The sequence below is a fragment of the Anabas testudineus genome, chromosome 21 (assembly GCF_900324465.2).
Source record: "Anabas testudineus chromosome 21, fAnaTes1.2, whole genome shotgun sequence".
In the NCBI taxonomy this organism is placed as follows: Eukaryota; Metazoa; Chordata; class Actinopteri; order Anabantiformes; family Anabantidae; genus Anabas; species Anabas testudineus.
Genome location: NC_046629.1, coordinates 2,122,910 through 2,140,250, shown reverse-complemented (window position 1 = coordinate 2,140,250; position 17,341 = coordinate 2,122,910). Strand labels below are relative to the sequence as shown.

The window sequence follows — 17,341 nt, the reverse complement described above, 5'->3', positions numbered from 1 at the left end:
TTTAACTTTCCTTTCACACAATGCTGCAAACTCAGACAGGGAAACTGTGTTTTATTAATTTAAAATGAGTTTTTAGGATTTACACAGTGATGTGTTTGGAGATAAATCTCACCTGCATTAGTGCAGAAGATGTGGAGCTTCCGTCCAGGGCTGTAACGACACAGACACACTCAAATAGATATTACAAGGCTCCTTCCTTCTGTGCTCATTAATCAACCACCCAAGAAAGCAGTGACTTCAGTGACAACAGGGTCTATTTCCAGTGGTGGAAGGAGACAGGAGGGTGTGACCTCAGCCTGGCCCTGCAGCAGGTGTGGCTGAAATAATCTGCAGTCAGAGACAAACCTCCGCCTGCCGACCACCAGGGGTCAAAGGTTCCTAACTCTGAGCAGATAGGCTTCCAGGCTGGTGTCGCAGTGGCAGTGCAGCAGGTGCCACAGGTTAGAGAGCACAAGAGTGCTGATCTGTGTCATGAACAATTTTATGTTACATATTTATAAAGAAAGATGAAACAATCTGTGCAAATGAGGCCAAGACATCGTGACTTTTAGTGTTCAGTTACCAAACAGGCGACTCCTGTATGATAGAATAAGGATTTCAGACTCTCTGCTACAAGTTTGTAATGTAAAGTTATGTTGTACGTTTCTATTCTCCTTGTCAGTTGTTAGTAACTGTAACAGTAACTAACCACTAATTACAGATTCACTTGGCAGGTTATTAGGTCTCTGTGCTAATACGAGTGCAGAATAATTCATGAGCTTAGAGAGGAAAAGGTGGCAAAACCAAAAATGAATCAAGTCCAAACAGACCAACGAAGAAAAAAGTTTGAATACCAGAGTTATTAAGCCGACTTTAAACCATCTGGTAAAGATCTGGTTAGATGCATCACTGATTGGTGGGAAAGCTTTGACAAAGTGACAAAGAACAGTTCAATCAGTTGTTGGTTGCATCTGTGCTGCAGCCTTTGATTTTCTTCGTGTTTTGAAGTGTTCAGATAGGACATCGGGCCAGTGCAGCTGTGCACGGCAGCTGTTCTCAGTCTGTGGGTCCAGACAGTTCACTATGACGCCACTAATCTGATGGCAGGAAGCTGGCACGGGGACCCGTCTCCCACTTGTTTCTTCAGTACAGAGCAAAGCTGTGGGCGCCGTCCCACTGTGAGTTCAACTATCTGCACTCTTCTGCACCATGGGTACGATGTTTGAAGGGTTCTGGGCAGCTGGCACTCATCTGAGAGACCATGTTGATACAGCACTTGATCCCCCGAGGCCGTGGTTGGGTGGGAGCGTCCCCAAAAACAACCTTCCCCTTGGCAGCAGTGGGCACCTTTTTGGCAGCGTGGGTCATTCTAGCAGAGGTGTTGGCATTAACACAGGGCAGTCTACAGTGTGGGAAAGAGAAACACGGTGAAACAGAACGATTGGCAACATGGAAACACAGCAGGAAGAAGGTGGCAGCACAAAGATACGCTAACATGCTGCGTGTTGCAACCATATCTCAGCCTTTACATCGGGATCGCTTCCTATGGGAGGTCTGAGGACTGCTGAAGTGGTCGTTCCTATGAATAGACCGGGCAGAGACACCCAGATGTTTGTCCACATCACAAAGAGACAGAAATACACAGAGCCAAATGTCAGGTTCAGCTTTCCAGTGGATCTTCCCATCACTGGTGTCCAGATGTCCCCGCTGGCAGAGCAAGGAGAGCGGAACATTAATGAGTGAGGGAGTGTTTTCATGGTCTGTTCATACACAGTGCACATGTGATGACGCTGTGTGGTACAATGAAGGATAAGGTACAGTATAAGGAAGTTGATTCAGTCCTTAAAGCACAGAGCCTGAATGTCCTCCTCAGTTCCAGAGGTCTTTACTGAATGTTTCGATTCGCTCCCACAGTCCAAAGAACCTGACATTCAGTTTGTCCACAACATCCCTGAATCTTCAATGATTTGACTAAGTACAAGTTCACATGGTTCATATTCACACAGAGCCGCCTCTGAACTCATCCTGACCGTTTGAACAGAGTCCAGACACAGTCGACTGAGGCTGACGTGGAGGTAATTATCACTGCCCCTCCCTGACCTCATGCAGTTCCTCAAATTGCACATCCATTATGATTTCCATTATCACTGTCAGACTGACTTGTCTCTGACCTGGCTGACGCAGTTGTCTTCAAACTGATTCTGCACTGATACAGCTGCAGGAGGAGTAAATGGTTAATGTTTGAACCCGTGACTTTAGGAAGAATCACAAGAATCTCTGCCTCATATTAACCTCAGAGCGTCAGTGTGACGTCGTCCTAACAACCTGCTGTTAACACACGGACTCATATTTGACAGGACTGAAGCCTGGACTGTCCCGGCCTGTGGACGCAGTGCATGAAGAACAGTGAACCTCCACAGTGTCCTCGTTTGGGTTACTGGCTCGCTGCTGGTGAAGGGAACAATGTGTGGGTGTGTTGCAGCTGACAGAGCCGTGAATTTACTGCAGCTGAACAGAAAACTCAGCAGCAGGTGCTGCAGGGTTTTCTAAGGCCTCGCTCCTAAAGGGAAATAACGTGACACAGGACTTGTTGGCTTGTTTTGTAACTAAGAAACAATGTGAACACTTAAAATAGATTAACATTTCAAAACTGGACAAAACACAGCGCAGGCTGTTATGACAACAGCAGAAGTCTGACAGTGATGTAACAGCTGTGATCATCCTGAAGCTTTAAGTCCTCTGACTTCATCTACCGACACCAGGGGCTTTAATCTTTGATCCACGACTCCACATTTTACAAAACGCAGAGGGACAGACCTCTATCTTGTCTTTATTACTGTGTATTTTCATTTTTATCTAACTAGTTTTTGCAGAGACGAACGTCCTGCAGCCGACTTGGCAACAAACCCACATCTGATCCTGACTCTGCTTACTGCCCTATTTTTCTCTTCAGTTTGTGTTGTGTCTGGCAACACTGCAGCTTCTCCACGTGGCTGCAGCAGATTTGGGAACATCTTTGCGAATGCTGAGGAGATGTGGTGATATCACTGGGCTCCGGGCCGGCTGAATCCCCAGCCAGTATTTGGACACAGCTGTCTCCTTTGGCTGCTCTTAACTCAGCCTGTGCTTCCTCTGAGCTCGGCCGAATCAAGCTGGACGGGTTTACACATGGAGAAAACCGGGACACTGGTGTGTTCTCTGTTAAAATGTTTTCGGGATTTATGTTTTATTAGATATGGGACAATATCGGAAACGCCTGAATGACACATGGACACGGAGGGAGAGAAACAGAATGATGCAGTACCGGAGTGCATGATCTGAACAAAGAAAATACCACGTGTCCTGCTCTGTGTTACACTAGGAGCGGCCTGAACATGTAGGATGATTAGCTTTGGTGGATTAAAACCAAATCAATCTTATGAATCATGCCGGACGTCTACGTGTCCGAGTGACCAGCTCTGAGTCAGGGTGTACAGTCAATTAGCATGAACGAGTGTGATCCTATATTTCCAAATCCATGAGTCACTGCAGTGCTGCACATACAGCACGATGGATGTGGTGACCACAAAAGGAAATCTGCTCAAACAGGAGTCCTGCAACACACAACTGTCTAAAAATAAAAAAGGAAAAATAAGAGAAATCAGCAAAAAAATCTCCACTTTCAGTGTGTGTGTGTGTGTTTGTGTGTGTGTGTGTGTGTGTGTGTGTTCAGGACCAGGCAGATCCCAGATGGCTCTGTGCCGTCTTGGCCCTTCTCTCTATTGTCAGTTCAGACTGTCTGGCTCACATCTGTTGCTCTTTCCATTTCCTTCCATCTATCCTTCTGTCTTTCTGCATCTTAATAGCTGCTCCATAATATATTTAACACACATACTTTCCCTCCCACTTCCTCCCCGTCCGTCATCTCTTCTTTTATTAATACACACGTTAAGTCCGCTCTGAGTGGCAGGATTCAGAACCAGGACTCTACACTCACATATACATAAAGAAAATTAGAGGTGACCGTGGGTTAAAAGTTGCTTCACGACACAAACATTAAAAATACAGATGAAACATGTTTAAAAGTGCATCACATGAAAAATTGATCTGTGTAAATGATGAAATCATTACTTTAATAATTGACAGACTTTCCTGACTCCTCCTCCACCCTTCTTCTCCACCCTTCTTCTTTATCGTGCTACCTTTTTAAAACTGCTGCACTTCTGTCTTTTCTACACCCGGCTTTCCTCCCTCCTTCTTCTACTTCTTCTACTTCTCTTCACGCCCTGTCAGTGTTTCTCCACCCTCCCTCTTTTCTGTGTGCCCCACGGCCAGGTTAGAAAGGTGGGTCAGGGTTTAGCGACAGCACCCTGTCATTAAGGCCGAGTTTACACGTGACCAGACTTTCCACAGGAACTGGACCCTGAGGGGAAAAACCTCATCCTGAGAACTTTGATCTCGACTTTGAGTCTTTCCAGCTTCATTGTTTAACACACATTCAATCACACGGTGCAGAAATGATATTTGTCACTGAGTTTAACACGTGCAGGTGAAACTGAACCCCCCCACTCCTCTTTTAATTTGCATTAAGTTTGGATCGACTATTTCCTGGAAGACAAAGCACAGAACTCAACGATCCAGTCGCACTTGAAGATCCAAGTTGTGTCTACATTCAGAAACATAATCAGCTGTTTACAGAAAGCAGCCATGTTTAAGGTCTGAGAAGCTGCAGGAGAGCGTCCCCTTCACTCCTCTGACCGTCGGCCGGACGTCTCTCCACTGTGATGGACACTGAGTTGCGTGTGTTTGTTTCCAGACTGGGACAAACTGGATGAGTTGGTGGATCAGAGTTTGTTTTCCGCTTCGGCAGGAAACTGGTTTAATGAAAATGAGCTTAAATCACACAGCACATGTTGTTGATATCATTCTGATCCTTCCTGTGCATTGAACAAACGTTTGCTTTGAATGACAGGAGTCATTTCTGCTGAAAGCTGGACAGAGTTCCTGCTTTAACGACCACCTCAGGGCAAAGTCTTCAGTTGTATCCTGCAGAATGTAACAGGTCTGTTTCATCTTCAGCTGAGCCTGAAGGCATCAGTGAAATCTCCCACATAATTACTGTCCAGTACAAGGTAAACACTGACCTCTATCCAGCAAAGAATGGGGATGTTTAAAGTCCTTTGTCTTAGCCCCGGGTTGGGGTGTGAATGACACACAGAACCCACCCACTGCTCTCACTTTAATCCACATCAACTACATAAAGATCTGAGGAACAGAACACTGAAAATAAAGTTTTAAACCAGCACATCTACAAACACAGGTAAGAAGAGATTAAAAATGAGGTGCAGAAAAAAGTTTTCCACTCATTTCACTGACAAACCAGGAACCAGGAGAAGAGTGTGATTTGGTTCTAATGTTGTGGCTGACTGGAGTCGACATGGGAACATGTACTGCTGACCACACTGCACAGGCTGTGGGAAAAGTGTTAAAGCTGCAACTCATCTGCTGTTTATCATGCAGTATATTATAATATCAACCTTTGCTGATGCATTAAACTGCAAATGTGACGATGCTGCTGTAGGAAACCAGAGACCTGAGTTTGACCCCAGAGACCTGTGTGTGTGTGTGTGTGTGTGTAGTTTGAAAAGCAGTTTGGTTATTCTCCTCATTCAGTTTATTGGAATTGTCATGTGGTTATTTTCATTGTTTTCCTTGTTAAAATGTATTAGCAGTTGTAACTGACTGTAAATCAAACCAGTATTTCTGCAGACCTGTGCTGTTCAGATGGTGCCGTTGACAGAGGAGGAAACTCTGCATGCACAGAGGCATTTCCTGGCTGTTGTAATGAGGCCCATGAGGACTCGGGCACACAACAATAACCAAATCTAAGTGGGGCTGATTGGAGCCATTAGTGGTTATTTTATCTTTGTGTCTCTGACTTTGAAGAACTGGAAGTCTCCTGCATTAACTCAGCAAAGACGTGAGCAGGAAAACGGTATTAGTGTGACTCCAGCCTTTGTAATTTCTCAGTCCATTAGGTAGCAAAATAATATTAGTGGCTATTATTAGATGAGAGGAAGTCGTCAGGAGCAGTAATGCTGCGTAATGGTATCAGGGAGGGAAAGGGGGGGTTGGGGGGGGCACAAGGCAGGAGAGAAAAACATCTTCACTTATTCCAAAACAGGTCTGACCTCTGGTCTGCAGTGAACGAAGGTCAGGAAAGACACACACACACACACACACACACTCTACTGTGTTGTCTTCAGAGAGGAATGCATGCTGTGTAGTGTTGTGCTGTAAACAATGTGTTTCTGATGACGATGAAGATGTGATGTGCACGTCGCTCACACACACACAGAAACTCTTCTCTACCTGACGCTGTTTCACTGCATCATTCATCATCATTAGGTCGTTATTAGCGTCTCTCTGCTCAGGGCTAAACTCTGTGTGCAGGACGCTACAGTCGTGAGGTCGGTTGCTACAGCTCCACCCTTGTTTTGGGTTCAAGAAATGGAAAAAGACAGATGACACAATAAAAACACAGTACGGACGGAGCCAGGCAGCATCATTACTTCCTTCATCATTCATCAAGACAGTGATGCAGAAGGGGACATTCATCTCCACTGGTCTGAACTAGCAGAATTATCGCATATTATCTCTGACATACAGCGGAATGCAGCTGGAGGAGCGAGACGAGAGATGGGGGTGGTTTCAGGCCCTGCCAGACCAGCTTGGTTTGACACGGTGGTGTGAGGAAAGAATGAGAGTTGAAGAGGGGCAGAGGGACAGAAGAGAGAAATCTGCAAAACAAATCAGACACAGACTCCAAATCACGGAGCAGAGAACAGAACAACAACAACAAGAAAACATTTTCTGCTGCCGCTCACATCCTGCAGCCGTGACAGCAGCTCATGGCCAAATGTGCATCTGCCAACATCAGTGCAGAGTCAGCAAGTATGCAACACTTTCTCATGTGGCTGTGAGCTGGACTGAGCAAACGAATGTCTGAAAACTATTCCTTGGGTTTTTCTGCTGTTGTTTGCAGATTGTTTAATGTGTCAGAGGTCGTCTGACACATGCACTGGGTTACATTTGCTCGAGTTGAAAGACTATATCAAACACGTGCTTCATCAAAGCTCATTATAAGAAAGATCAGCAGCTAGTTTAGTTGTAAATCATGAAGCCATTTCAGTAAAACCAGAGGAAAATATAAAAACCTAGAATTATGTATAACACGGCCTCTTTAAATGCAGCGGGGACTAAAATAGTTGTTTTTAGTTGCTTGTAAACTGAAAAATCCATATTTAACTCCACAAATCACAGAGAAAATGATCATACTCATTTAAAAATCCTTTGTTTCTGTAGCAGAGATCAGTGACTGATTGGACCTCCTGTGCTGTTTGAGCTGCAAGTGAACTGAACTGGATCAGAATTCAAGGTCAAAACAGAATCTGGGTTATGTTTTCAGGTAACTTTTGATTTTTATGGAAAATTAACTGAAACGGGAACAAAAACACAGAACAGCCAGTAAAACGAGCCGACCCCGGCCTGTTTAGCTGTTGCTAAGTTGTCGCAGCTCCAGGCGTGTCCTCGACAAACACTCAGCCCCGTCAGGGGGGAAGTCTCCATAAATCATCCATGTGAAGACACACACACATGTATACGTGTTGAAAATAGAGCAGCAAATCCAAAACATGCACCAAACCTTTAAATTAGAACCATGTTCAGTGCAGGAACTGAAGCTGTGTCTTCAGTGAGATTTCAGTTTTCTGTTGTTACTAAATTAGATCATTGCTTAAAACATTTCACAGAAAAACCAACACATCACATGTTCGTACAGTTAATATCTGATGTAACTCAGTGATCACAAGCACATAGAAAAAAAAAAAAACTATTTACCAGTAGTCAAGACAACAACATTATCATATCTGTTCAGGGAGCTGAGCACAGTAAAACTGACAAAACCACTTCCTCAGCCTGATGTTAGTCATCGTCATCACAGAACTCTCTGAATGGAGAGGAAAAACTCCCTTTAACAGAAGAAACCTTCAGCAGAACCGGGATCAGGGTGGGCGGCCGTCTGCCTCGACTGGTTGGGGAGAGTGAAAAGAAGAACGACGACGGGAGAGGCAGCCTGCTCATCAGTGTCTCACCAGCAGGAATACACTGTACAATCTGGGTTTGACACTGGTACCAACCAACCAGACAATCATTTGTAGAAATGCTGCAACAATTCAAAGTTAGGGTTTAATATAAATGAGAGGAAGGTTAGTCCAGAGGAAGGGGGCCTGACAGGAGTCCTGCAGCCAGCCGACCTCTTCTTTACTGGCACAGACAACGTAGGGAGTGAAGGTTTAACCAGATCAGACAACAAGCTGGTTGTGAATTACTCGTTTAGAATTATCACTACAAATGTCCCACTGCGGTCAGGTGGTCAGGTTTACCCGAGTTACTCAACAACCAGCCACTTGGGTTCAAAATGACTTTTCCTGTTAATCTGTAGAAACTTTAACTGAGTGTCAGTGAAACGCAGACAGAGGCTGCCCTTCACCACACAAGAAAACTGGAGTTTAGAAAAGCTGCATCCATTTCAACATTTACTGTAACTGACATATTAATAAGATACTGTATTATTAACTTCACAGACTGTAGGACCACGTTTGCACTGTGCTAAACTACATCATCAGTTCTTGGTGAACTCGGGTGACGTGCTGAAACACGGTCTTGTAATGCCTCTCCTCACAGCAGTTTGTTTTTCATCACTCCTCCAACTGTCTTGTCTGCCTGCTCAGACATCTGGACATCAGCATTTCATGTGTCAGGTGCTCCGCCACTCTGTCTTTGGGTCTGTCAGCAGCACGGCTCATAAGGCTCCTCTCAAGATTTAATGTGCAACTCAATTAGGACTTGACGAGGGCCAGGTGTCACTGAGTGTGAGTGTGAGTCTCTGTTGGAGGTGTGCACGTCTCCCAGGCCTGAGAGGGATCTGTTTCAGCCCAGTGAGACTACAGCACACACACAGGGTTACAGATTGATATGATGACAAAGTCACATGCAAACCATGAATGAATCATCATTAGCAGCAGCAGCAGCATCACATGAATCTGCTTCAAAGCTTCCTGTTCTTTTTTCAGTCACCTGAAAACACACGTGCAGCAAAACGAAATACAGGGAAACATCTCACAGCAATAAGTACTTCTACTGATCACATGTGCAAATGTGCTAAATGCATCATTCCTACACTGTGAACACCCTGCTAACATACAGACCAGCAGGTACGTGACGACAAACTAGTCCATTGACCTCGTTCTGTCTGTGCTGCTGTGTCGATCAGCAATCACACATAACGTCCAATCAATTTCTGCCTGTGATCATTCACACTGCCGATCAGCCGACACTCAAACGTGACAGTCATGCTCATGTACTTGTGTGTGTGAGTATTATCTCACACAGCGAGAGTGCAGACATGGAAATGTGCTGACCTCAGCTGAAGGGACCCAAAAATAGTTCAAGTTCTGCACCAGACGGACTTTCTGCTGATTTTTCCACCAACAGAAAAAGTGTGTGACTCACACAGAATGAGAGCATGTTACGAAAAATATCTAAAACACACACACACACACACCTAACACTGACTAATGTATGTGATACCCTGTCAGTCTAGACGTCTCATCTATTGTAATACAGACCAGGTGTGCATTACACACATGTGTAAGTATGTCTGAAGTCATTGTAAGAGTTTGTCATTGCAAATCCAGAGTGAGCCAGTGTCAATAAAGCGTTTTAGTAAAGGAAGCAGGGAGGAAAGACTTATCGACGGTGTGGTGACTCACTCAACAGCAACTATAACAACAGTGAATTAACAGCCAGTAAATGACGTTTCTCATATTTCGATGCTCTAAGAAAATTAATGTTTGCAGAGTGAACACAAGTGAATTTGCTTTAGGTCGTCTGAGAGAATAGATGATTACAACACATGGAAAAACTGAGCACAGAGGAAAATGAGAGGGAAACTGAGCAGTGCACGACGAGAGGTTCCTCAGTTTCTGTAGATTCATATACAGCACAATAACAACACAATAAGTTCCTGTGTTACTACATAATAGACCGACTCTGGACAAATGGAGGGATGTTAACAATTTATTACACTTTAGTATTTCTACAATTAATTTCACATAAATTCATATTAATGTACAGTTGAACATCTACAGAGTCCTGTTATCACCATGAAGTAAAGACAAATCAGCAGAGGGAGATTAAAGCAGGTTATTTAAAAGAGAGGCCTCCACGCAGACTGAAGTTGGACTCACTGTTCCATCGATCAGGTCGCTTGATTCACGCGGCTGCAGATTGGCACAGATGAGGGGAATTCATCTGACTACACAGCATGAAGCCACAGAGCAGAAATACACACTGACAGATTTGAACTGAGGGTACAGTAGGATAAGAAGAAAGGCCTACACACACATTTTGGTCCATTATAAAGATGACGTTATGTAGATAAGTATCGTAGCTCTATCATTTTCTATTTGATTAAAAATTAGGATTTGTTGTTTGTTTCTATTTTTTATTGACCTTCGACATCATTTCCTTCTTATCTCTCTTGAACTGGACCAAACTCTCTCCCTAAACAAGTTATGTAGGTCTTTCTCTGAAGTGTCCTGGAGAATTCTACTTTCTTAATCTGCAGTGGCAGTTTGTGGCATTTGAAGATGAGGACTGGGACGTCTGCCAGTGAAAGCTGTGCTCAGATTCCTTGCAAGACTGAGATGAGAGCGGGGCGTCACTAGCTGCAGCCGCCAGGAAGGAAAAGGCTTGTGTGTGTTGACATAGATGCTGCAGGAGGGAACACACACACACACACACACACACACACACACACACACACACAGAGGGATTGTGCAACCGAGCCTGCCTTTAAAGAGTGTGTACAGTCAGGTGGGAAATTCCCCGGTCACAGTGTCGGTATTCTAACGAGCCGCTCGCCACATCCAAGTGTCGGTCAGGTGGCGTGTTGGTGTCACTCTTCCCGTGTGTGTCCACATGTTTTTCTGTGTGACAAACGATTGATGAGCAGGAAGTCCAGAAGAAGAGTTTAAAGTTCGTGACCCTTCGCTCTCAGAGAAGCTGCTCACAGCCCAAAATAGGACGAACATGTGTGTACGTGTGTCAGCAAGCTGTTGGCCAATAACACAATTAAAAACAACAACAGGTCGAGACATGTGTTTGATCCTCACACGGGGTCTGAGACAGACTCCAGGTTTTCATTTAGCTGCAGAGAAGATCACAGGAGCTTCAGACACATTGTACAGTATCTATTCCCTGAGGGAACACGAAGCAGCTACGAATTCTTCAACTGTATGACGCCAACACGGCACCATCACACCGACGGCTTCTGTAAAACAATGACCACAGTCGTGTCTCAAAGGCGAGTCTCCAGACCTGATACAGCTCTGATAACGTTGAACAATCTGATGCAGAAAGTGGGTTAGGGACACGTCGCGAGAGCTCGCAGGAGATAAACACTGACTGAGTGTGAGTGTGTGTGTGTGTGTCGGTCTCAGGCACTGGACAGCATTGTAGATGTGAAGATCTGCTGCAGTATTTGGGGGATCTGCTTAGTGTCCATGGCAACGAAGGATCTCCCTGCTGGAAGGGTCTTTTGGAGTCTGAAACAAGGAGACAAAAAGAAGTTAGGGGTTAAACTGAGGCAACAGAATCGATTCCCAAAATAAAAAGACCCACAAGTACTCGTTTGTCATGTGAATCAGTGCAAGGTTTCCACTGAAAGAGTACAGTGTGTGAGAGAAGCGCCGGTCATTCTGCTGTTTCCATTATGTTTCAGCTCTTTGTATAAAGCCACTACCTCCAGTGGCACTCTCTCTTTTTCCTGCATTCCACTTCTCAATTAGAAGTCTGTCCTCTCAGTGAGGACACGCACAAGCACGGACAGTTAACAGAGATATAAACAGCATTCCCAAAACATCCTAATGGAAAATGATGAGGCTTCCCACGACCAGGCTCCCGGGTTCTGAGCAGTGACGGCGTTTCTAGAGGGAGAGTAGCCACAGAGCTAAGACGGAGCTTAGACACAGTTCGTAAGTGTGGCAGGGTTCAAGTAGTTGTTCCTGGTCAGCTCATCCCTGATCACATCTTACTCAGAAACACTGATTCCCGCCGGCTCCCGTCTTTTTTCTTGTCATTATATTTCAGCCCACATTGAAAAGTGCACTTACATCTTTTGTTCTGCCTCAGAGCTGAAGGGGTGTGACAGCAGAGGTCAGCAGGGCGGCCGGTGGGCTGGAACACGAGCAGGCCTCAGCTGGTCTGAACCACAGGCTCTTTGTTCCTCTTTGAAGTGGTGTTGCTCTTTATTGGTTCTGATGTGTGGATGTTTGTTTACTGTGACTGAAGTCCCTCACAGTATTTTAAAGTTCTCTGCCTCTTCTCTCTGCTCCTTCATCTAATCTCCTCGTTTATTAATTCCTTTTTCCCTCCACCTTTCTGCCCCTGTGCCCCCCACCCCTCTCTTCCTTATTGCCTCATTTGCAACCCCCACTTCCACCTCCTCACCTTTCAGCTTGATCGCCAAGGGAACCAATGAAGATGGCAAAGGCGTTGACCTGCAGGTCAGAGGTCAGGACTTGGGCGAAGCGCTCTGGCGGAATGCCGTAGCGCTCCAGGTTGGCGTCGCTCAGCACCACCACGAAGTGCTCGTCGGCCTCTTCTCGTGCCAGCTCCTTGATGCTGGCGTCCGTGCCCTCCAGCGTGTAGTCTCCGCTCATGCAGAACTGAGAGTGGGCATGCATGGTCTGCAGGGTGGGGGAGGGGGGGAGAGCAGGAGACATGGGGTAAATGACCCATAGAGAGACGTAGCACTGCCCAAGATCTGAAGATGGTGTTTTCAGAGCTCTGCCGCCTGAGTGACTCAGACTTTTAGAAGGAGAAACTAAAGAAAAACCACTGTTCAGGTGAAAATAAAAAAACAGACTGATGACGTGGGACGAGTGTGAATCTTCACCTTCAGAACTTTGAGTCTCTCTTTGTTGTTCTTGGGGACTTTGTCTGCTTTGACCAGATCAATGTCGTATCCGTCCCCTGAGTGTCCAACGATGTCGTACTGTGGACAAAACAAGAGTTCAAGAGAACAATATTTGAATGATTACACAGTGACACCCCCCCCCACCACCACTCGTCCTCCTACATGACCCAGATTTTTGGGTCACATGAAGTGAAACAGACTGTAACTAATACAGAGTCATCTCTGCTGTATGTTAACCATCCATCCCAACCGGCTTACATAAGGCCGGGTCAGCCTGGCACTGTGGGCTCCACTCAGCTATTTCAGGACTAAGGTCTTATGTATATAGGCTATTTCTAATAAGGGCAGTTATGACAGTCATGGACAAAGGTATGTCAACACATGCCTCCTTGACTGATGCTGCTGTTGCTGGGTTAGAAACATGTTTTCACATCAGACTCTATTTTTATTTAACATCCACTTTTCAGATTTTTCACTTTTTATTTGCATCCGTTCAAAATAAAAACAGAATTAAAGTCAGGTCAGTTGGTTTCTGTTCCTTTTTGGTTCTAAATGAGTCCTGATAACTAATAAATAGCACATGAAGCTATAAAGAGACAAACTGATAAGACTAATGTTTCTATTTATCACCATCACACACAGCGTCACACAAGTGAAGGCGTGTTACATGTGAACTGATGTAATTATATGTAAGAGGTGTTACATAAATAAAGCAGCTCCCTGGACATGTGACGAGGAACACTAGGATGTGTGTATGTGACACTGACATGTGATCAGCATTCGGTTGGGTTGAGTGTCACTTAGGGGCCAAGACGTCTGTCTCCCTTCAGTTTTTTAACACTCTGCTCGTATCTCGCTCTCTATCTCTCGTCTTCTCTCTGCCCTCGTCTCCATTTACCTTCCTATGAGTTTAACTCAACCTACTTTCCTTCTTTAAGTTTTGTTTGCACAAACAAATGTGTTCAAACACTCGATGGAGAAGTGCCAGTGGCATTGGAAATGTGACAGTAGAAGGCAGGTAGTGAAGTTTGTTATCTGTTTGTTACCAGTAACAGTGAAGCACGTGAGCGAGGCTGCAACACTAGACAGGTTGGTGACCTGCGAGCAAAAATTCAAATCATCTCCCAAGATATCGCTGTGACTTCGATGAGACCAGCAGGGAGAAGTTGAGTTTCAGTAGTTAGTTCTCTTTTGAATCCAGGTCCAAGATTTGTTAAACAAATCTGTGTTTGAATCTTTCGTTTAGTTGAGTCTCGTATTGAGCGGTTTATGTTGTGAATCCACAGAAAAGCCAAGTGTGTGTTTTTGTGTTATTGTTAATAACTTAAGATCAGTGCTCAGTCAGCTGCTGGTGTTAAACCGTGTCAACAACCACTTCACTGAGAGCATCACCCTAAACTAACCTGAGCTTTATTTGGTTGATATTTACTAGATCATAAAGTCAAATAAATAAAAAATATCTCACTTTAGCTTTTGCAGCCTCTGTAAATTTACAGAATGAATTATTAATGTGATTAGAAGAAGCCGTTTCCTTGCACAGTTTTATCTAAGCCCACCTCCTACTGTGTACTGAAACATGTTTAAACATCCTTCAATAAAGAAAGTTCAACGCTACACAACACACACGTCTGTGTGCTGGATATGAGCTCTATAATCCACATCACCGAACATAGTAACACAGATGATAGTTGTGGGTTGAGGTGCTACCAGAAAAGCTGGATCCTCAGTAATGTGGTGCTTCACGTGACATTCAGACCTTGAACTTGTGCTCGTAGTTCTCCAGAGCCTCCATGACCATACACACAGCCTCCATGGAGCGCTCCAGCCTGCCGTCCACGCCGTTGAAGCGGTACATGCTGCCCGACACGTCGGCTAACACCCGGAGACGTTTGGGCTTCTGCTGAGGACTGCCCAGCTGTAAACACACAGGGTGACATGTCAAGAAAAATCAACAGCAAATAATACTTTAATAGAAGAAAGTTCTCACGTTGGACACGGTTTGTTGATTTTAGTGAATGTTCTGTTGAATTTTTAAAACCTGCGTAACTGAAGCAGTTCTTCCTAGAACACCTTTATAGTTCTTCTCCTCTGCTTTATTTTCTGCTCTGTACTTCACTTGAAACTAACATTCAACACAAGGTTTGGATTTTAAAACAGGCTGCAATTATTACAACGTTCAGGTCAGACCAAAAATATGCCACACTGGCTAAACAAGGTGGAACAACACGGCTCCACTGTATATTATGGTTAGTGCGTGTTAGCTGTGTTTGTGGGGGTTTCCTCAGCATACATAACAGCAGGAGAGCTGCTAGAAGCTGAAACACAGAGTGTAATAATAATCTCTCACACACCACTGGAATGTACTGTCTCACAGATAAAGGTCTCTATTATGTGTGTGAGGCTGCGATTGTGTGTTTGGATGAAATAAAAGGTCCAACATGGTTTAAATACACACACACACACACACACCTCTGGGTCCAGCTCTCCCCTGCGTTTATATATAGTCTTCTCTCCAGTCAGCCCATCAATGATTTTAGCATCATCCAGTTCTCCCAGAGCCTGGTTCTTCAACCACTGTCGCTCCTTCCCTTTAGCCTGAAACACACAGTCACACTTCAGTGAACTCTTCAGTGCATGAATCGACCACATAAACAAACACATTTCAAAACCTGTCTGAGGATGATGATGATTTCATTTTGGTGGAGCTGATTACAAAATTCCAGACAGCTGTAATTCACCCTGACACATGAAGGACTAGAGGAAAATATTACAGTATTACAGAAACTCACGGCTAATTGAACATGCATCCACTCGTCTCCTCTGCTGCCACCAACCAGCAAACACCCTCTGAGCGGAGGAGGCTGAGTCTCAAATACTAAGTGCAGCAATTAAGTTGTATATTTAGCATCTCTTCATTTTAAATAACACACACTCTGTTATCTCCTAAAGTAGAGTTTTAAATTTGTCTGCAACAATTTTTTTACTCATTTTCCAAATGTGACCCTTCACTTCTCTTACAATTAAAGCAAATGATGATACTTTACTTTGATCTGACACAAAACACTAACACTTTCCAAGCTGCTGCTGATCTCCTCCACCTCTATCAGCAGAAGGTTGTGGTGATTTGATGTGACTTGAATGGATATAGTTGGATGTTACCAGCTACACGCCTGTGATGGAGCCATTCAGTGTAAAGCGTACAGAGAGTGGCTGAGAACATGTAGACGGTGGAGAGAGGAAGAGCTCCATCACTTTCTCTTGACTTCAGTTCGCCCCCTGAGGAAGGAGAGCGTCTTTACAGAAAAGACATTTAACAAAAGAAGGAACCTAACCCGCTGCTCTCCACCCACTCTGGGTCACACTCTCACAAACATCTCCACCACTGCTGTTTAGTCTCTGGAGTGTGAGAGAGAGATTTTCTTTTTCCTTTTTACATAATCACATCACGTGAGCACTTTGAAAAACGCAGATTGAACTTCATGTCACACACAACACGGGTCCAATGACGTCAGGACACAGCTGACATTTAGTTAAAGTTTGTTTCTGCATTAAGACCTGAAATATGACCTGAAGGTCACACACACATTATCAATAACTTTGGCCTCAGCACAAATCTCTGCGTGACAGCTGTTGAGCTTTCCTAAATACTTTTAAAATACTTTTTAAATAAAAAATAAATAAATAAATAAAAAATAAAACAAAAGAAACTTTATTCCTGAGAATTGGCAAGTATACGTCGCTCCATAAAGTTTTTGGCTGTTAAGGCGGAATTCCTGCCCTGAGGTGTTTCTATGTGTCAAGTCGTTTTGTTTATAGACAGATAAATACAGAGATGAGATTCTGTCAAGAACTGATATAATGGAAACAATGACCTCAGTGTTTTTACCCCTACTGTTGCACGTACTGTGAATCCTTGTACACGTGCCGCTGATATAGAAAATACCTGCCTGTTTCCCGTCTGTGTGCCAGAGATCAGTTTGCTGTCTGATATTAATCTCTGCAGTTCACTGCTATATTTTATTAGCTTCAGTTGGACTTGTTATAAAATTAATGACATCTCTCCATGTGATGATCTCTCCTTTCTCCCAGGAACTCATTTAAATGACGTTAGGAGTCAGTTTACTCAGTGAAGCCGACTGTAAACGGGTTACTAAAGTGCATGTAAACACAGTGACTGTCAGTTTATTAGAAGCTTGATAGCTGTGGTGAGGTGTGTGTTTGTGTGTGAGAGGCTCCTTAAATCACTCTTCAGGTGTGATGAAACAAACATCACGCCTGCTTGGATCGGTATAATCTCCATCATCTTTACAGCGACTAAGAAACACCTGGATGGAAAACACA

The 17,341-nt window shown here is 44.3% G+C and overlaps 1 protein-coding gene across 1 annotated transcript in view; it reads right to left on the bottom strand.

The window, feature by feature from the left end:
- Positions 1 to 10,085: 10,085 nt before the first annotated feature.
- Positions 10,086 to 17,341, bottom strand: part of vwa8 (von Willebrand factor A domain containing 8) — a 50,497-nt gene continuing 43,241 nt past the window's right edge. Inside the window, exons 41-45 of the mRNA XM_026375985.1 lie at positions 15,470 to 15,595; positions 14,757 to 14,915; positions 12,980 to 13,078; positions 12,532 to 12,770; positions 10,086 to 11,627 (exon numbers count right to left, since the gene is read on the bottom strand). Of these exons, the coding sequence (XP_026231770.1) occupies positions 11,519 to 11,627; positions 12,532 to 12,770; positions 12,980 to 13,078; positions 14,757 to 14,915; positions 15,470 to 15,595 (732 nt within the window). The 3' untranslated portion in view covers positions 10,086 to 11,518. The remainder of the gene's footprint in view (positions 11,628 to 12,531; positions 12,771 to 12,979; positions 13,079 to 14,756; positions 14,916 to 15,469; positions 15,596 to 17,341) is intronic.